Genomic DNA, 22,130 nt, shown 5'->3' on the forward strand with positions numbered 1-22,130 from the left:
CTACTCTACTCACTACTCTACTCACTACTCTACTCACTACTCTACTCACTACTCTACTCTACTTACTACTCACTACTCTACTCACTACTCACTACTCTGCACTCACTACTCACTACTCTACGCACTTCTCTACTCACTACTCACTTCTCTACTCACTACTCTGCACTCACTACTTTACTCACTACTCTACTCTACTCACTACTCTACTCACTACTCTACTCACTACTCACTACTCTACTCACTACTCACTACTCACTACTCTACTCACTACTCTACTCACTACTCTACTCACTACTCTACTCACTACTCTACTCACTACTCTACTCACTACTCTACTCACTACTCGCCACTCACTACTCACTACTCTACTCCTCACTACTCACTACTCTCTACTCACTACTCACTACTCTGCACTCACTACTCACTACTCTACTCACTACTCTCCACTCACTACTCTACTCACTACTCTACTCACTACTTTCTACTCACTACTTTCTACTCACTACTCTGCACTCACTACTTTACTCACTACTCTACTCACTACTCACTACTCTACTCACTACTCTACTCACTACTCTACTCTACTCACTACTCTACTCACTACTCACTACTCTACTCACTACTCTGCACTCACTACTCTGCACTCACTACTTTACTCACTACTCTACTCACTACTCTGTACTCACTACTTTACTCACTACTCTACTCACTACTCTACTCACTACTCACTACTCTACTCACTACTCACTACTCTGCACTTACTACTTTACTCACTACTCTACTCACTACTCACTACTCTACTCACTACTCACTACTCTGCACTCACTACTCACTACTCACTACTCTACTCACTACTCTCTACTCACTACTCACTACTCGCCACTCACTACTCACTACTCTACTCCTCACTACTCACTACTCACTACTCACTTCCCTACTCACTACTCTGCACTCACTACTCTACTCACTACTCACTACTCGCCACTCACTACTCACTACTCTACTCCTCACTACTCACTACTCACTACTCACTACTCACTACTCTGCACTCACTACTCACTACTCTACTCTCCACTCACTACTCTACTCACTACTCTACTCACTACTTTCTACTCACTACTCTACTCACTACTCTGCACTCACTACTTTACTCACTACTCTACTCACTACTCTACTCACTACTCTGCACTCACTACTCTACTCACTACTCTACTCACTACTCACTACTCGCCACTCACTACTCACTACTCTACTCCTCACTACTCACTACTCTCTACTCACTACTCACTACTCTCTACTCACTACTCACTACTCACTACTCTGCACTCACTACTCACTACTCTACTCACTACTCTCCACTCACTACTCTACTCACTACTCTACTCACTACTTTCTACTCACTACTCTACTCACTACTCTGCACTCACTACTTTACTCACTACTCTACTCACTACTCACTACTCTACTCACTACTCTGCACTCACTACTTTACTCACTACTCTACTCACAACTCACTACTCTACTCACTACTCTACTCACTACTCACTACTCTGCACTCACTACTCACTACTCTACTCACTACTCTCCACTCACTACTCTACTCACTACTCTACTCACTACTCTGTACTAACTACTCTACTCACTACTCACTACCCTACTCACTACTCACTACTCTGCACTCACTACTCACTACTCTGCACTCACTACTCACTACTCACTACTCACTACTCTACTCACTACTCTACTCACTACTCTACTCACTACTCTACTCACTACTCTACTCACTACTCACTACTCTACTCACTACTCACTACTCACTACTCTGCACTCACTACTCTCTACTCACTACTCACTACTCTACTCCTCACTACTCTACTCCTCACTACTCACTACTCACTACTCTGCACTCACTACTCACTACTCTGCACTCACTACTCACTACTCTACTCACTACTCTGCCCTCACTACTCTGCCCTCACTACTCTGCACTCTGCCCTCACTACTCTGCACTCCCTACTCTGCACTCCCTACTCTGCACTCCCTAGTATGCACTCCCTAGTATGCACTCCCTAGTATGCACTCCCTAGTATGCCCTCCCTACTCTGCCCTCCCTACTCTGCCCTCCCTACTCTGCCCTCACTACTCTGCCCTCACTACTCTGCCCTCACTACTCTGCCCTCACTACTCTGCCCTCACTACTCTGCCCTCACTACTCTGCCCTCACTACTCTGCTCTCACTACTCTGCTCTCACTACTCTGCCCTCACTACTCTGCACTCACACGGACAAACAGTTGTACGGCAACACTCTCCGTAGAAACCTTCTTTTAAACATAAATATATTTTATTTCATGTTAAGAAGTATATATAAATAAAACAAATATTGTTATTACAAAATATGTGAATAACTTTTAGTCAATGTAAGTATTTCTTTAAAAAACATTACATTATTTTAAATAAATTCTATACGTAAACTTTAAGATGCATGCAGAGGGGTGGGGGCAAACCTGAATTTGTCAATATTTGTGAAGCACAGCTTCGGCGTTTCCTCTGCACTGGGAGGGGTCAGAATTAAGGGTATGGAAAAAGTTTTGGTTTTTTTTTTACACAGGCTACTTTTGCCAAGTGTCTGGATTCCGACATTCAAGTTGGAGAAGTTCCTCAGTTTAATTGCATCTTTGCCCGTGTAAATATGAGCCACAGGTCAAGATCATTTCCAACCTGATCGAAACAGCCAAGATGGAAATTGTACACAGAGCTTTTCTTTGCAGTTGTTTTTTAATGCACAAAAGCACATTAAGCAACTGCCTCTCCAAGTTTAGCTTCTGAGACACATTGTCCCATATTTATAAGGGAAAAGCATAAAAAATTCACAACATCGTAAAACTGCCACGGTTTCCAAAGACGTTGGCTTCATGCAATGCCTGTTTCTGCAGCGAGTTCTGGATGTCTGCTACCAACGTGTAGCATTTCCAGTGTTCTCTCCACTCTCAATGTCCTTAAATTCTATTTTTTACTGAATGTCTTCGGTGAATGAAGTACCAAGTCGCCATTTTGAGAATGAAAGCTTCGACACTCCTTAACACTATTCCATTGCCAGGAAGCCCATTAAGGAATTTCCATATGGTTCATGGCATCATCTCTCGTTGCTGACATACCATCGAAGCCCAGCATGCAGGGGCTGAAAAATTTTGCACTAACAGTGTTAAGGCACTAGGATTGCGAAGGGTGCCGCGGGCAGAGAGCCGGAGCGTTAATGCACCACACTGCGCTGCAGAGTCGATAGGAACCCACTCTACATTCTGACCATTTCTCTACAGAGAACATGCCCATCCTCAAAGAAAACACGTGCACTTGTCAGTGGCCAGACGAGAACAAGACATGACCATCCAACTTGAGCACTGACATTCCAACAAGGTGCCGTGCCCCCCTGAGTGAGGATGGCTGCAGAGCTAACTTTGCCTATCGTGTTTCGACGCAATCACAAACTTTTTAATTCCATGGTGACCAATAACTGGAACTATACATGCCTGGCTATTGTAGGCTCACAAAGCTGAGACGGGTCGCCACTTATATAACTTGCCTTGAAATTCCAAGGGTCAGGGTGCCAGAACAGGAACAGTGATGGGCAATTTCCTGGCATAGGAATTCTAGCAGACGAATTAGCTGACATTGTAACTTTGATGCTTAGATTTACTTACATACAAATTGTGACTATTATAGTCCCCGGCACAAGAATGTCGAGCACAATATGTAGTTGTCAACAGCGCTGTTGCGATGCAAAGCTCGAGTGATGACCACCCAGACAGGTAGGTTCAGAGGATCTCGGATGTTCCCTCCTTAGTTAGTGGCTATTCCATGATCGCTCCTGTGATAGGAAGTATTTCTACTGAGCTTCGTCAATGGGACAGGTATTCTGAGGAGCTGATTGGTTGGCATCTGAATTCTATAGGACCATCAATGGAACAGGTATTCAGACGGCATATTGAAAAAGCGCCGGGATTGTGATGGGCGGGGGTAGAAGTACAGAAGCTCTCAAGATGTCCTGACAAAGCAGTTCAGATGGGAATGTTCTAATAGCACGGAAACCCACCAGAAGGGAATGTTTACCGGCTCAAATTTTGCCTGCGTGGCTTTTAATGGACTCATTCAGCACTATTGAGCTGTGTTCAGCCACTTCCCTACTGAATTAATTAAAACATTTCACCGGCTTATCAGACCGCAAAAGTGGTCGATGTTCCCCAATCATTACGAGTGACCCTGCCTCGCGTGTGATTTTGCTTTTGAAAACCAAGGACAACGACTGTTGCAGGTTTATTTCCAAAGGTCAGAGCCATGACGAACAGGCGAGCTAATTATCTGAAATTCACCTCTTGGGAATTTAAGAATCACTGTATTGATTACCTCTTATATTGTTATCAATACAGTATTTGCACCCGTGACGAGAAGCCAGCTGGGGTGAGACCAAGTAGGATGCACTATTAACAGCGTTTAAACAAGACAAAAATAGTGCAGTGCAGCCAGCGTGCGAGGAAAAGAAGGAAATGGCGCCCTTTGGAAATGAGACTCTTCGGGAAACACAAGAACTACAGTGTGGACGAGCATGTATGAGTCATCTTCTGTGAGCCTCGCCTGCTGCCTCTCGTCATTTAACATTGAACGCGCTCACCGCTGTGAACGCGTTCGCATCATCTGGCTTGCATTACACGGGCACTCTGACAGCTCGTAATTAAGATTAATCACTCTGCCGTGCTCGTTCTCGCACACAAAATGCCACATCGGGCACGCGTAAATTACTTACAGCCTATCACTTCAAGGCTACTACATACACAGCACAGGGAAGACGAATCACTGACCAGATGACAGAAAACGCTAAGGAATGTGTGGAATTCCTCTCACCAAGGCCCTAGGAGATACTTCTTTTTTTTCTCCTTTAACATTAGTTCTCGAAACTCCTCCCAGTTTCACTGGGGAGGAGTCCGAGCCCTAAAAACCTCTGGGGAGCCGAGCTATAGGGGAATCCTGCAGTGGCGGGTGGGAATGGTCCGACTCCGGGTCCACTACACAATTGTAATCTTCCCCTGTTATAACTGTATGGATTAGAGAAGGGGCTAAAGAGAGTGAACACCTGGCATTATTTGGTTAATGTATGCATCCCCCTTATGTTCCAGGAAAGCAGGTGATCTGTCATGTGGGCAGCCATTTCTGTGAGTGGGTAGTGTGCCCAGTGGACCTATGCTCATTGCTGCAGCTCTCTGGGAATATCCGGCTAAGCTTCACCCCCTGGACGCGATCCCCACTCAGTACCCCAACAAACAAAGAGCAACAAGCACCCCAACTCCCCAGCCCTAGTACAAGTATACAACGACCCCTCCATCCAAACTCTCAATCTACCAGAAACACCCTTGCAACCACTGAACTGAGGTGATGTGTGGAGCCAGCGCTCCCCGCCAGACGTTCCCCACCCAATCCCCCATGCACACGTTTTCATGCTACGGGGATCAACATCTCCATTCTCTCACAAAAGCAGTCTCACCACTCAAGCCTCACAATACTATCTGACGTCAAAGAGCAAAGGTTCCCCTATGTATTCAGATTATTTTGTTAGAGTTCCCAGGCGTTATTTTCAGGAGGTCATCTTCTGCGAGTCCAGACAAGCTGGATCTAGTGACAGTGTCCAAATCCCTTGCGCCATCTCCCCCTTCCAATATACTGCTCACTTTGTTGCTGCTCATTGTTGCAACCACCTGCACTGCTCTCTGCTGCTCCTGCTGTACCTTCTCTCTAGTCAGGGTTACTCTGGGCCCACTGGCGGGTCCCCGTCTCGTCAGTTGTCTCCTCGTGTTTTTTGTGGAGGGCCCTCATACCTGCTGCTGATTCGGGATGCTTGTCTATCCAGTCCCACACATCCTGTGGCACGCTGAAGAACTGCACCCCTCTGGAGTCTCCATCCGCAGCCTGAAATATCGCGTATATCCGACCCATTTGACGTAGTTGTTTTTTTGCTTCTTCAAACGTAGATCTGAATAGTTTGTCAGCTGCAGATTGTAGGGATGTGGGTGTGGTGACCGTGTTAGATGGAGTGCAAGTCCTCAGTTGGAGTGATCAGTTTTTCCAGCAGTCCATCCCATGCTGGTGCCTTCGGGTAGTGTTGGAATCCCCTGGCCTCCTCTCTTTGAAATCCCCAGAGGATGAAGGTAGACAGCCATGGTGTGCTGTGCGGAGGAGTTCCACTCTTCCATTGTATTATGACGATGAGTTTGGCTATGAGAAAGGTCAAGTCTAGAAAACAGAAGAATTAAACAAAAAGGTTGGGAAGGGGTGTAAGGGGCAATATTTAAAGACCCATGTTACTCCACACCCCTAGGTAAGAACTTGACTGACTACAAGGAGTAAGATGGTCTAATGTGATGCAACTGAAAAAACAACTGGTGTGAAAGCAAATACAGTTCACCAATATTGCATCACCTGTCAAACTCGGACATGAGTCCAATTTCCATCAGCCCACCCATTTGGCGGAAATTCGTCATCTGGAAAACTGGTAGAGAGGGGGGAAAAGAATTTCACCTCTAGCTAAGGAAGTACCAAAGCTCATGTACAAGGTGATGGGCTTCCACTGCTCAAACAAGACTCAGCCGCCTGTTTTGTACAGGGTATGTCAGGACTGATGAAGTGCAGTGCAAGTGATAGTGCGTGAAATAAAAATGGCTAGAAAGGCAAAAAATATGTTTATTGAGGATCGCCTTAATGTCATATAATAAAAACCGCCTGATAGTAGTGAAAATATAAATACCTATCTGTTGGCTAGAAGTGGGGTCAACATGTTTCAGCCGTATTGCTTATTTGCTCGGCCTTCTTCAGGACCTTACTAAAGTGAATTTATGCTACTGCACAAACCATAAATAAAAGTGTAATTTGAACTTGGTCCAGGAGAAGAGTTTGAAGAGAAGGCAAGTTAGTGGTAACATACCACCTTACCCGACATGTGATCCATGTATCTGAAAATACTTCTTCATCCCAGCATTTAGTGGGGGTGAGCCTCACCTCACACGGCAATCGCTCGGTGGCTGAGGCCCCGCTCTCTCTGTCGGTACCTCGTTGTGAACTCCAAGCGACCTCCCATTTCGCTTGGAGTTCACAAAGAGGTACCGACGGAGAGAGCGGGGCCTCAGCCACCGAGCGATTGCCGTGTGAGGTGAGGCTCACCCCCACTAAATGCTGGGATGAAGAAGTATTTTCAGATACATGGATCACATGTCGGGTAAGGTGGTATGTTACCACTAACTTGCCTTCTCTTCAAACTCTTCTCCTGGACCAAGTTCAAATTACACTTTTATTTATGGTTTGTGCAGTAGCATAAATTCACTTTAGTAAGGTCCTGAAGAAGGCCGAGCAAATAAGCAATACGGCTGAAACATGTTGACCCCACTTCTAGCCAACAGATAGTTATTTATATTTTCACTACTATCAGGCGGTTTTTATTATATGACATTAAGGCGATCCTCAATAAACATATTTTTTGCCTTTCTAGCCATTTTTATTTCACGCACTATCACTTGCACTGCACTTCATCAGTCCTGACATACCCTGTACAAAACAAGCGGCTGAGTCTTGTTTGAGCAGTGGAAGCCCATCACCTTGTACATGAGCTTTGGTACTTCCTTAGCTAGAGGTGAAATTCTTTTCCCCCCTCTCTACCAGTTTTCCAGATGACGAATTTCCGCCAAATGGGTGGGCTGATGGAAATTGGACTCATGTCCGAGTTTGACAGGTGATGCAATATTGGTGAACTGTATTTGCTTTCACACCAGTTGTTTTTTCAGTTGCATCACATTAGACCATCTTACTCCTTGTAGTCAGTCTAGAAAACAGAAGATGCTTGTGTTTTCTGGGGTGTCTGTAAAGGCCAAGGGCTTCAGCTTTCCAGGTGGCCAAGCCGGGAACTTAAGTGATGTTGGAAAGAGTTTCGGCCACCTATCCAATAGGATGCTATTGCAGGGCAGGTAGAGAGGCTGTGCTTGAAGACGGCCGCAAGGGAATAACAGCATGGACCGGAACCAGCAGCGTCCGGAAAAGGCATATTGATCTTCTATGGGGAAAGGTATGCTTTGTGAAGGATATAGAATTGTATTAGCTTGAGCCATGCGTGTATAGTGCCCACCACACTGTGCATGCATGGAAAGGGGGGGGACCCATGGGTAACCCCACAGCACCGATTAGGAGAGCCCCGGGTGAAGGGGGGCCTGCTACAGCCCCCTGAAGTCCGATTTCCACCGCTGTTTTGTCTCGCTGAGACCGAGTCGATACGGCTGTCCATATTGTGCATCATACTCGCTCGTTCGGAAACTGGCTCCAGTGCCCGGCACGATTCGGCCACAAACGAGTCGGACTGACAGGATCGGGTTCGGAAACGATTCGATAGACGCAGGCAAGAGCTACGCATCGTACTTGCTCATTCGGAGCAGGGGAAGATTCGGTTGGAAACATAGGCTCCAAATCGGATTTGCTTGTTCCGGAACCCGTCTGGAGGCCTTCCTACCGAGATCGTAATCGGCCCCTTGGTTGTTTTTCTGGAGCATTTTCCCTTGACGTCGAGCAAGGCACTTTGTCAGGCTGGATTCGGTGCAGATTCGCCGGCTTGACTTTCTGCGAGGCCCCCTTGCCTCTCGATGTTGGGTCGGTCACCTCATAGAGCTTTTTCCAAAAGTTACTCCAAACTTCTTCAAACTTCTGGAACTTCTTCCTGAATTTCCCCTTGAGGGTGCAAAGTGTCCAAAGCACAAATCCAAGAGACTGGAATCTCCTAGATGGTGCTTGGGATGTCTGAACTACAATTCTTACAATGCACCAGGCCAAATCCTTAAAAGTCCACTGGACACACTCCAGGATGGGGACTCTTGGCGGAGATGATGCAGGTGGGCTCTGTTAACCTGTAACTTGCAGGGAGTCCACTCCTTAGACTTTCAGCGTCAGGCAAAGACCTACTGGTGCTGATTCTTACAGTGTGCAGCAGGTGCAGTCTCCTGGTGAGTGCAGTCCTCTTGGTGCAGGCCAGGGAGTCAGCAGGGCAGTCCTTCTTCTTGTCTTTTCAGGCAGCAGATCTGAGGAGCTATGCAGCTCAGGGGTGTGGAATTTATTAAAATATCTACTTGTCCATGGGGCAATTTGCTTCATAAATCTACTTGTCCTTTAGCAAAATCCACTTGTCCCTTTGGTGCCATGTGGTTTGGCGACAAATTATGGCAACAATCTCATTATATAAGAGCATATATAGCCTCTCTGATTATGCCAGTGCTCATACCATAGTGGTTCTTGAATGCTGGCAATCCCTTTATGTTGCCACGTTTCTGCAGATCTACATACTGGGACTAAAGGTAGTGGTAAGCAATGGTTCCAGGGTTGGAATGCCCTTTAAGTCTGTGCAAATCTACTAACTTGCATGTTTTAAGGGTTTTCAACAACTCTTCTCTAATCTTTTCCAATACTGAGAAATGTTGGAAATTTACTCCTGACAATGGCAGACGTAAACCTTCTTCCAGAGTTGGGAAAAAAAGTGGTTGATGGGAAAATGACCTTGTAAACACTCAGGTTTTTGCATGAGCAAATCTACACATGCATATTTGCTCATGATAAACTGCAGTTCACAAATATTTTCCAGGAGTACTTTTCTTGCCCTACTTCTATAAATTCTTGTAAATTCACGAAAGCCATATAGCTGCACTTAATGCAAGGGCATATACCAAGGGTGCACTTTGAGACTTTCTTTAGTAATAGGGCCCCTAATTTGGTCTGGCGTTAACCACAACCTTTTGTGTTTATTAAAATTCTCTCTCCCTCTCTCTGTATCGGCTGGCTTCACTGTGAGTGACGGCATTAAGCTCTTTCAAACGGAGTATATTGGCACACAAAGTAGTTTTGTTCAGTGGCAGTAACTAATGTGGCAGTAACTAATGTGGCAGTGTGTGCTTTTTTAGACCAATTTTGTTTGCTTTTGCTAATGTTTGTTATAATGGCGATGGCCCGGCAGCTCTCACACCAAGAAGGCTTTACAAAAACCATGCTAAAACAAGTCACGTATTGGCAAAGTTAAAAAGCTGACACTAATTACAGACCTACTGGCTTTGCCAATGCTTGTTTATTTTTATGTTTCTCATAATCTTATTGAAACTGGTTACACTGATTTTCCAATATGAATATTTTTGCGAAATACTAGCATGCATCAACACATTTTACTAAATGATGCTGCAAAAAAGGTACCTGAAATTGCACAGTAGTTTAGCAAAATGTATTTTTTTCCTACTTTCATTTTTTTGGGAACATTTTATATTGAAAGCAAAGAGTCATTAATCTTGCTCTCAAGCTTCTGCAAATATTTGCATCTAATCAGAGAGCATTCTGGGAGCATTATGCATATCCTCATATTGCTAAACTTTGAAACCGTGAGTACACATTTTTATACTCTAACAGCTTTCAGTAGTGCAGTCAGAACTTACATTTATTTGGAGCGCTCACCCTAATTGTTATTAACTTACAGGGGTCTGTTATTGCCAATTGTAATGATACCAAATTACCATGTACTTTTTTTACAAAAAGCACAGGCCCTGGGTTTGCTTAGCAGAGCCCAGGGCACAGCCAGAGCCAGAAAACCAGATTCTAGTGGTCATAATGAGGGCAAAAGTTGGGGGTACACTGCAAACCGGTCCTGATTTCTCACAATATCCAACTATTGAGATGCAAAAGAATTAATGTATTCCATATGTTTTTGTTTCCACAATACTACAAACGTGGCACAGCACTTCATGCACATTACCTTCAAAGGACTTTGTCACTGAAATGAAAAGTTATATACATTTCTAGTGAATAAAAGAATCTCACAGTTTAATCAGCATCTTTGTGTCCACCGAAACCACTGCCAGTTTAACAGCTCTCTATCCTGCGATATTAGATGCTGCAGTTTGCACTTCAAATCAATTTTTTTGTTAATTACAGAAAAAGGGAGCATGGCCAAGCTGCCGACCAAGATGGCCACGTAGGCTTGCAGCTCCGACGACATCCCCAGCAATCTTGACCCCTCCTGAGTTTTAAATGAACATCCTCACAAAACTGTGCTGAGTAATTATTGTTGGCTACGCCCTGCAATCGTGGGCTGAAGAGGAAGTGGCTCCGGGCTGCCTACACCCTGCGACGAGCCCACCAAGACTGAGAGCTGGCCTCTGGCCTAGTGTGGCAAGGACACTTGTGGCCCCGACACTACTGAGGCGCACAGAGGAACAGACTTGCCGGAGGAGAAGATAAACGGGACCGGCCTGCACTGACACTATATCGGAGAGGAGGAACTGTTTAAGGTGTCCTTAAATTGCTGTGCCGCGGACAGTCCCTGCCGCAGACCCGCCAATATGGAGGGAACGGTGAGGGCCCGCCGGCAGCGCTGACAGAGGCACACCATCGCAGCCACAACTGAGACTGCAATGCTAGGAGGTGAGAGACTCTCTTGGACACCCCTCCTGACACAGAAACTGTGCATCAGCCGTGCCAGGCTCCCCGGCTGTGTGCCGTGCCTGTGCACACGCGGGCTATATCTACTCTCCCGTGCTCATTCACATCTAGGGGACCGGTGCATCAGTGAACTGGTCAACAGAGCGCTAAGCCACCTGCTAACCCCAGATTGATTGATGGCCTGGCTGGTGGCAGGTGCAGGCTCAGGACTGCAGACTTGCTCCTCCACCCACTTCCCCCCCACTATACTGGCCAAAGATAAAGTGAGAACGGCTGATGCAGAAAACATTTACTGGGACAGTCCCCTATGAAGCTGCTAGGACATTAAAGAAGCAGTGACTTCAACAATCACAGACCTGTACTATGGCTAATCTATTAAAGGGCACCCCCTCTACACTCCACCCGTTCCTCTTTCCTCCCAGGCCCGCGGGGTCTGGACTATGGTACGCGGAGACCCCAAACAGCATCGCCTCACTTTTGATAAAACCATAGCCTCTGGTACTACACAGGAGTCCACAATGGTGAAGCGAGGGGGGAGCCAGAAACCCCATGTCATGGCAAGCTGGACTAGACGCCCTCATGGTTGAGTTGCGGTCTGGATTTCGCATGATGGAGGGTCACATCGATGTCCAGTACAGGAGACTGGACGCAATTGGCGAGCGAATAGACCGTCATGAGCATAGGCTAAACGCTGCAGAGAGCAGAATATCGGACCTGGAGGACGGGGTGTCACAAGTTGCCCAAAAAATGGAGCTCCTGGAGAAAGTTATGAAGACAATGGCCTTAAAGAATGAAGATCTAGAAGCGAGGGGCAGGAGAAACAATATATGTATCCTAGGCCTTGCAGAGACCACAAACATTGGTCGGCTGGACAAGTTCGTGGAGAGCCTGCTGGTGGACCTATTTGGTAGGGACCCCTTTACTTCTACGTTTGTGTTGGAGAGGGCCTATTGCTCTCTAGGTGCGCTGACCAACCCTTGCTGCCTGCCGAGGTCGCTCATTGCCCGCCTACTGAACTTTAGAGACCGGGACACGGTCCTGCACCTGGCACGTTATAAGGGGCCTCTACACTGGCAAGGCTCCACTCTGACTATATTTCGTGACTTCACAGCAATGGCGCAGGAGGCAAGAAGAAAGTATACAGGAGTTAAGGCTACACTTTGGAATCTAGGCCTGCGATATGGAGTGATTTACCCGACGAGACTCCAGGTTAATGTGAATGGAAAGCCACGTATCTTCAAAAATCCCATCACTGTGCAAGAATGTTGCCGGGGGTATACTGTGGAACATCCCCCACAGGACCAGGACCAAGCTGGGAGTTTGCTACCAAAGACTGAAGCCTCGAATTGGCATCCTAAAATTAAGGTCTGCCCACGAGAACACGCATTCTAGATAGCACGCGGTATGCCAAAGAACAGCACCGACCACGTAGTAACACTATATAATGTATACATGGACTCAAGAAGCGGTGACTTAAGTCACCTTTCTATAGACTACCACCCTGCACAGTCTGGAGATCCAGGCGAGGTGCTGCCGCCCCTCCCAGGCAATCATGCACGAAGCTCAATGAACCAAATTTGTTGGGGTAACACTTTAAAATGTTTCTACTGTTAACCTTTTGGGGGTGGTGTCCTCGGAAAAAGGAATCTGGGGTTGGGAGGAGGGAATGGGAAGTTGTCCCATGTTGGAACTATTTGCACTCCTATCACAACTACTGGAGCAATGTCCTAGGCCACTAACGTCTCAATTTTTACGTTCATTACAATCTGACGACAGACACAAACATGAACCCTTTACAAATATCACACTAGCAACTTGGAACATGAGGGGACTAAATAACCTATGCAATGGCAAACCGGTTCTGCGCTATCAACAACGCCACCAAGTAGAAATAGCTTTCTTACAAGAAACACACTTACCACCCAAGACATCCCATGCTTTTACCACGGCTTAGGGCCAACACTGTTTTTTTTTTCTCCAACTATAACTCCTATGCCAGAGGGGATTCCATATTGCTACACAAACGTATACCTTTTCAACAGCTAGACCTCCACTCAACGCTGACAGGCTGTTTCTAAAAGTAATTGGCATCTGAAAGGACACCATGTCACATTGGTGAATGGATACCGCCCTAATACAGATAGCCCAGAATTCTATACCCACTAACAGGCTTCCTTAGAAAAATTGGAAACAGACCTCAACATACTATTTAAACCGGACTTGGACAGTACCTCTCCATCCACAAAACCTCGCTCGAAGAGAGCACTACAAGCGCTTTTTGACACACTTCCATTAACAGATGCCTGGCGTCAGCGCAACCCCTCACAAACTGCATACACACACCACTCATCATATCATAATACATGGACTCTGCTTGATTATTGGTTACTAACCCCTGTTCTCCTTCCATGGGTAACCTCTATTCTACACCTTCCACGCACATTATCGGTCCACTCCCCTGTAATATTTAAACTACGAGTTTCGAGGGCGGAGGGGTTTGAGAGACCATGGAGATCCCCAAATACGGCTTTACACGACGAGGTGTTTCATTCGAAACTATGTGCCGCTATAGTGGAATATTTTGAAATGAACAAGGGGTCGGTAGACTCATGGTCGACTCTGTGGAAGCCTTCAAGGCATATTCTAGAGGGGTATGCATAGCCAAACAAGCAGGCATACTGCTATCCCTTCGCAACACTCTTGCCCAGAAAAATAATTGGTGGAACTAGAATGCGAGCAGCACGATTGTCATGCTCCAAACTATCTCCAAAAGCATGCACATTTGCTTGATGAATTCCGAGAGGCTGCTGAGAGGGAAACTCACAACCTAGGGAAATATGCCGCAGCTAGACTATATGGGGAAGGGGAAAGACCCGGGAGAACGCTGGCCAACCTATTGCGGCCCCCTCGGGGGAAATCATACAGCCCTACTATCAAACGGCAAGACGGTACACTCGCCACGGACACCACCAGTATTCAGACTGCCATACTTGTGTACTGTAGTGATTTGTACACCACTGAAGTATCCCTGGATGCTCGATACCGCATGCAGTACCTGGAAGAGATTGCAATGGTGTGGCTTTCCAAGGCACGGCAACAATTTTTAGCCGAACCCTTCACAGTAGAAGAGAATCAACAGGCCATCGACTCCATGGATTGCTCCAAAGCACCTGGACTAGATGGTTATACAGGCACCTTCTACAAAACATCCTGGCGCCCCACCTACTGGAGGGGTATAGGGAAGCAATGGAAGTGGGTGAACTTCCACCTACCCTTTGTGAGGGAGTGATATTCCTACTCCTTAAACCCGGCAATGACCCAGCACTTTGCGGATTGTACCGGCCCTTATCGCTGCTGAATTTCGCTAATAAAATGTTTGTGAAAATAATTGCCACTCGCCTACCGCTTCTTATGTAGCAAATAATCTTCCCTGCTCAGTCTGGGTTTATCCCGCATAGATCTACGGCCATGACCCTTTTGCAGTTATACACAGAATCGAGCCCTCTTTGCCTGTGGTGGCAGCGTTGTTAGATGCCGAAAAGGCATTTGATTCGCTGGAGTGGGACTTCCTCCAAGCCCAATTACAAAAACTGGGGTAGCCCCTCGGATTCGCCTCCCTTATCCGATTATTATACACACAACCCATGGCACGATTTCGGCTAAATGGCACGATCACATAAACATTCCCTTTATCACAAAGAACCAGGCAAGGGAACACATTGTCGCCGCTGTCATTCATCAAAAAACTAGACCCACTAATGCGACAACTACAAACAAAACACATACATGGAGGATTGCAGTTCCAACCCGGGCGGCTGTTAGTTGTGGCATATGCTGACGACATTATACTTTACGTAAGACACCCAATTTATAATCTGGCACCAATCCTTCGGGAGAGAACGCGTTACGGGGCCTTATCAAGCCTGCATATTAACTGGGGAAAATCTGAACTATTCCTCCTGACAGCTGCAACGAAACTTGTAGAAAGTGACTTACCCCTAGTGTGGAGTGACACCTCCACGAAATACTTGGGAATACACATACACATGGAAAAAGAGCAAATCCTACGGCCAGACAATGGATAACCTGATGGAACAGGTGGAGCGCTGGATCAGACTACCTATCTCGATGGCGGGTTGAATCGCGGTCATCAAAAGGGTGGTTTTACCCCAGTTTCTATACCTCTTTCAGTACATCCTTATACCTTTAACAAACACATTCTTCAACACGCTCCTCTCCACTCTCACTAGATTAGTGTGCGGGGGGTGCAAACAACCACGTATAGGGTGGACCAGGCTAACTCTTCCATACGAGTGAGGAGGATTCGGAGTCCCTAATTTGCTTATATACTATCTGGTGGCTCAATGTAGCTTAGCGAGACACTAGTACCATCCAGGCATATGCTTACCATATGCCAAGCCTGAGTGGGTTCTGGCTTCCCCTGTGGCGCTGGCTGCTATACTACCAGCAGGCCTGCCACGTCATGCACAAGACTGTTGCATCAACTGGGGGGACACTTGCTATACTCCATGATGAACCCCCAGCGGCCAACCCCTGGATACCTATCACCCAGGAAGCGTTAGTCCAACGCACTCTAGCAAGATATTCATTAAAAACATTTGGGGATCTCTTCCCTGATGGGCATATCTTTTCGCGTATTAAAGAGACACACTTCCAAAATGACCCCCTAATAGACCACTTGGTCCTGCGATGGCTGCAAGGTGTGATCAAAGCTCAGATGCTCCCTTATCCATTAGAGCCAGAGGCGTTCCCACCACTGACAATGCTTATCACCGACACGAGTAACCCCGTACGCGCTGCATGGGGACTGGACCTAGGGTATACCTTAACAGATCAGACGTGGTTCAGCTGCTTCTCACAAACGAAACTGATATCCCCAAATCACAACACAATCTAGTTCATTTTAAATTATTTTGGCGGGCGTATGTCACACCGGCCAAATCGCCGAGGACACTGTGTCAAAGACCAGATATTCAAGACAGATTTTGCCCAATGACCTGGACATGCTACAAAGTGGCTTCATACTGGCGAGACATACCACTCTGTATAGACCTGAATCGCCTTGAAACTCCCCCTCCCCCCCCCCCGACAGCAGCATATACGTAACACCTGTTGTGATATCTGAACTGCATAGTTGTGCTAATGTATAATACAAACTATGTAGGCCATACTTGGCCTAGGACAGGAAGCCCCAACTGCTTGTATTTTTGAATGCTCTTTACCCGTTTATTGCGCTAAAAACCTAAAAATAAAGTTGGGGAAAAAACCCTTACAGAACAAATGTATTTTTTCATGTCTGGGGTAGTTTGGTGGTGCCAGACTACCTTTCATTTACCTAGAGAGACAATGAACCTGTGAAATATGCATTTTATTTTTTATTTTCTTATTTTTCTTTTTTTTAAAACCTTTATTCACATCAGATAGGTACAGTCAAAATTCACCAATCGTCATGGTCGAGCATAGGTACAGAGGTAGAATAAACAAACAATGTAATACAGGAGCAATGCGGAGGCACACCTCATAAATCTATGCTGTAATTCAGGAGACCTAAGTACCAACACGGCCACAGGATTAGGGAAGGTTTGCGTTTTTTAAATGAAAGAAATGCAGGATCTGATGCCACACAATGAGACCTCACCAAGGCCAGAATCACACATGAAAAAGGATATTCGCAGCAGGATCACCATAAGCAGGACATTATGTCAGGACGCAGAAACAGGATATTCAATAAACATTACATGTCCCCACCCAAACAATATCCGCCCGCCGTGCAAGAAAACAGTATAAAACATATACCACATATCCGATCCAGAATAACGCACGGCGAGTTACCTCTAGTCAGACCCGCGAAAAAGAAAGAAAAAGAAGAAAAGAAGAAAAACAAAAAGTGAAAAAGAGAAATAAAGGCCATAGAACAGAAAGGAAAAACAAAAATACCCCACCCCTATCCCCCCACCCTGCACCTCTGCATACGGCTACGGCCTACCCCCCTAGCAGCGTGCCTGTCGCCCCATGTCTAAACCCGAAATATAGAGAAGAGAGATAAAGAGAAAAGAAAGAGACAATATTCCACACAAGATAAAGAAAAAACAAGGAAAAAAGGGAAAAAATGAAGCAAAGCCCCACGATAGGGAAAATTGAAAACAGGGAGGGACCCCAATACAGGCCCCCGGCCCCCCCCCCCCCCCCCCCCCCGCCGCCCCTCGTCAACATAATATTACCAAAGTGGACAATAAGCATCAAGAAGCAACAAGTTTAGAATCAGGATTGCGGCCCAGCCCCTCAAACTACCCGAGCAAGATGGAAAACCCCCCACGATGAGACAAGGAACAGAACGTCATTGATGCACATGAATCACGTAGCCCTGAGCATAAGTATGCCACAAATATCAGGAAGCGGGAGAAGGCAAGTAAAAATCGTATCGATTGGGCAGACCAGATCGGAAAAGAACAGGAAGCCTTGCAATGTTCCAGGTAATTGCGTTATCAAAGTGTATCCGCCGCCATTTTATCCGTCTGCGATCCGGAGAACAGTGCGTAGCATAACAAGGACGGCCATGTTGTAGCGTCCGGCACCCACAGTAAGACTCTTCACCAGGAGATACGAACCTCCCCTTTCGCCGCCAATAGAGTCAAAACAAGGTCTCACCATAGCGCCTGGACAATAAGGCCGAGCCGGGGCCACATAAACAATGTCCCGCAACAAGGAGACCAGCGGCAGGTTGTCTTCCCCAGTCCGGTGATAACGGGCTCATCCCTGTAGCAATCCAGATCCGGGTCCGCCCTTCCAGCGCACGGGAGGCATAAGATCCCTCTCCCCTCGATCTATTGTGCGCGTCGCCAACGCCATATGCGGACACACCACCGCGCCACACTACTCACAGGAGGGACCCCCAATAGAACGCCGCATCAACCAGTGTCCGGGCCGCCCGCCCTAGGATCGGAGAAAGGGGGACGGCGTCAACAGTTCCAAAACGTTAGCACACAATAGAGGCCTCGCCCCCACTTCGTGGTGCGGGAGCATCGACGGGCCCCCCCCCCACAGTCAGGATGGTGCAACAGCGGTACAGCTCCGCATCCAGCTCTGAGGAACTGTGATGCGGAGTGTAAGCAGCGCGTCGCAGGCCAAGCAAAGTCCCATCAGAGTAGCAAGAAGTAGTCGGTAAATGTCCAACTCCATCGGGGGGGGGGGGGACACCAAACCAGCTCCAAAGGACAGCATATGTCGTGCCCTCACGCTCCACAGGCAGCACTGACGCCAAGTTCTTGGGGGCGGGCCGACCAGCATAGCGTTCACCGGTACCTTCTGGGTCCGCGCAGCCGTAGTTATTGCACTTCCAGGCGGCTGTGAGATCACGCGGGGTCCCGGCTGCAAGGCTCGAGCAGGCCAAAATCACGGAGGTCCGTAGCTTCGCTTACAGGGCACGGAAATCACTCGGAGTCGGGCGCATCTGCTTAGCGCACCATCCGACGCACGGGGGCACCGGAGCTGTGCGGGGCGGGCGATGGGATCAGGTGGCGGGATAGGAGAGCCGGCGGAGCCGGGAGCCCGGGCGACCATCTTGGCCGCCGGTCCGGCTCCGCCCCCCGAAATATGCATTTTAAATGTACAACTAAATATAATTCAATGTAAATCGGCTTTAAAATACTGCCGCCCTCCCAGTGGCGGCCGGCATTAATCAGGGGTCAGGCGGTGAGGGAGGAGGAATGGGGAAGGAGGAGGGAGGATGGAGGAGGAGGGAGGAGTAGGAGTGAGGAGGGAGGAGGGAGGGGAGAGGAGGAGGAGGATTAAGAGGAGGATTACCTGTCCGCAGGCCGGGTCCAGCGTTTTCTCGGCTCCTGCCTCCGGCAGGTATAGGAAACAGGCAGCCTCCCTTCCCTAAGCCAATCACAACACTGCAATGGCAACGTTGTGATTGGTGCGGACGCCGCCCAGCCAGGGGCTTACAGGGAGGCTATTTTCGCCTTTTAGGCTACATTTCAGCCTGCATAGACAAAGGGCACATTACGCACGACTGGTTTGGGTGGCCCCAGAGGGCCTACCAAACCAGTCATGCGGGCTCAGGAGTTGGAGCACCACTCCTCCCATGCACAGAGCAGCACCGCTCGCAACCAAACCCTTCTGTTCTGCTTTCTCGCACTGCGAGATGCAGAAACATAAAATGGTAGTCTGCTTCTCGCACTGCGAGAAAGCAATGGGGTGACGCTCCTCCGCCCTAGTGGAGGAGCCGCCCCTGTGCCCTTCTACCTCTACTGCTTTTCCATTGCATGGGGTTTGCATCGTGATTTATGTAACTGGAGATTTCGGAATATCCATGCTCTACTAATGTTTGTAGATAAAATCATTTTCGTCCTAATACCATACCATTTAGAATTTAGGTGATGATTAATTTTGGTAATAATTGTGTTCAAAATCAGAGCTGGGGGCAAGGTTTAATATTTCCTTTATTTCTTTATACGGTCTGTGTCACTTCCTTTCAAATGCGGTGAGCAACTTGAATACCTGTACTTTGACAAAAAACATTCACTAGTCCATTCTGAACACACTGTTGTGACTGGGCTATATTTTCATTATTAAAATTATTAACAAAGGTTAATCATCTATACCCTAAAGACAATTGTATTTTTGTATGTTTTTAGAAGATCACAAAACTGGAGTTGGGGCAGTTATCTGGGCCGAAAGAAAATCCGTAAGTATCTGCATATGTTAAACATAATTTTTGACGTAAATCAGCTGATCAAAATAAATGCAGGAAATATCTGTACTCTGTTTAGTGTTTTCTGTTCTGAAAGTGATATTTTTGCATGTTTTTAAAGTTCCTTTGAGCAATTTTTATTTCCTACTTGTCCCTATTGCCGACTATTGTCGTAGCTTGGATTTAAAAACTGGGCACTAAGGGATGCATTGCCAAACTCTAACATCTGCACCATTCCTTTGATCTCCTGCACGTCTGACCATTATGTTTATCCATTGTGGGACCTTAGTAAGAACTAAGCCTATACAGATCTGGTGAATGCTTTGCATACAATAATTGAAAATATAGTAGTATAGTAGTAGTCAGTGGTAGATATTCATACTACCACATTATCCACGCCCAACCCCCGAAGGTTAGGAACAACATATAAACAAACCAGCTTGTCTGCTCCACTAAGAGAAAAATAGATTCAATCACTCCAAGAATTCTTTCGTTACCAGCAGAATATCGGCCAGCGTTATTCTACCCTCGATCAAGTGAAATTTCTCAGGACTTGTTCAGCTGCGCTTTCTAAAGGTACCCAAATAAATCTCCACTATACTAACTTCAAAGTTCCCTATGCAATATTAACAACCCAACTGTTGCTTACTACAGCATGAGCAGACAACGCAATACTATTTATGTATGCCAAACTGAACCTGCCCATTAGGCTAATTTCACCCCGGGATCTTAGGCCACTTTGGACCGTCTCTCTTAAGGTCAACGACGAACCACAACATAAAACAAATACAAAATATTTAAAAAACAAAATTATTAATTCTGTCCTAATTAATTGCCAATTTAAACAAAATAACCATCCCCTCTGCTACCAAAAGCTGATCCAGCGGAAGCGTTATGTTGCCAATTTAACCACCTGGACCCAATTTTAATACCTTACAAACGATTCACGCTGCATGAGTTTTGTCAGGGACTGTCCGGGACTATGTGGGGAACACAGTCAGGGACTTGGGAAGGACTGGGAACTGGGTAGAAAACTTACACAGAAAAAATAGTACAGCACTGCCCAGGATCATACAGGGAGTCAGAGGAGAAAAAGGATTCCGAAGAGGAAGCCTGTAGAAGTGAACAAGATGGGTAAGACTCAGAAAGGAAGGGCACTCACAAGGTAATTTAGCATTCAGACTACCTACACCCACGACGGACGTGCGAAACATATATATGTATATATAATACAACATTACCAATAAAGGGGCATGTGGGGTAAAGCACTCAAGAGCTCCACATGGTAAGACTGAAGCTCAATAAGTTTCTCGCCCACAATTGCTGTTACGGACACTGATTGCAAATACCCACATGTAGGATATGCATGCAAAGGCAGGGTCTGTGGAGCTTATACCTATGGTGATGTTATAAATGTAACTCAAAGACAATACTCACAGTGAACAAGAAACACCACCTAGGTAGTCAGCTGTGCCCACAGATCCTGACGATCAAACAGGAACACGCAAGGCAGTAACAGCAAGAGGGTAGAACTAAACACAAGCACAATAGACAAGGAGCTAGCAAGGAGGAGTGCTTAACAGAAAAGGAAGGAAATGACAGGGTACACTTGGCAGAAAGCAGGTAACACACATACAAGTCAACAGAAGCAAGACATCAGAATAGAAAGACAGCAAACTAGGAACTGGAACCAAGGAATTGGGAAGAAAGGCAGAGACTGGAAAGGGATATACAGAAAGGGAGGCTACAAGGGTATACTAGAATAGTGCAGGTTAAGGAATCAAGAAAACAAAGTAGCATAGAAGGCAGTGCTGGGGCAGGAACAAGAATTGAGCTAAAGCTCAGGAGTCTAGGTAGCACTGCAGGCAGCGCTGGTTCAGGAACCGGGAATTACTATAGCTAAGGAGTCAAGCGAGCACT

The 22,130-nt window shown here is 46.6% G+C and overlaps 1 protein-coding gene across 1 annotated transcript in view; it reads left to right on the forward strand.

The window, feature by feature from the left end:
• Nucleotides 1–22,130, forward strand: part of CDADC1 (cytidine and dCMP deaminase domain containing 1) — a 221,347-nt gene that overhangs the window by 121,034 nt on the left and 78,183 nt on the right. The window contains 1 exon segment of the mRNA XM_078657341.1: nt 20,155–20,204. Coding sequence (XP_078513467.1) covers nt 20,155–20,204 — 50 coding nt within the window.

This window comes from Lissotriton helveticus, chromosome 8, assembly GCF_964261635.1.
Source record: "Lissotriton helveticus chromosome 8, aLisHel1.1, whole genome shotgun sequence".
Classification (NCBI taxonomy): Eukaryota; Metazoa; Chordata; class Amphibia; order Caudata; family Salamandridae; genus Lissotriton; species Lissotriton helveticus.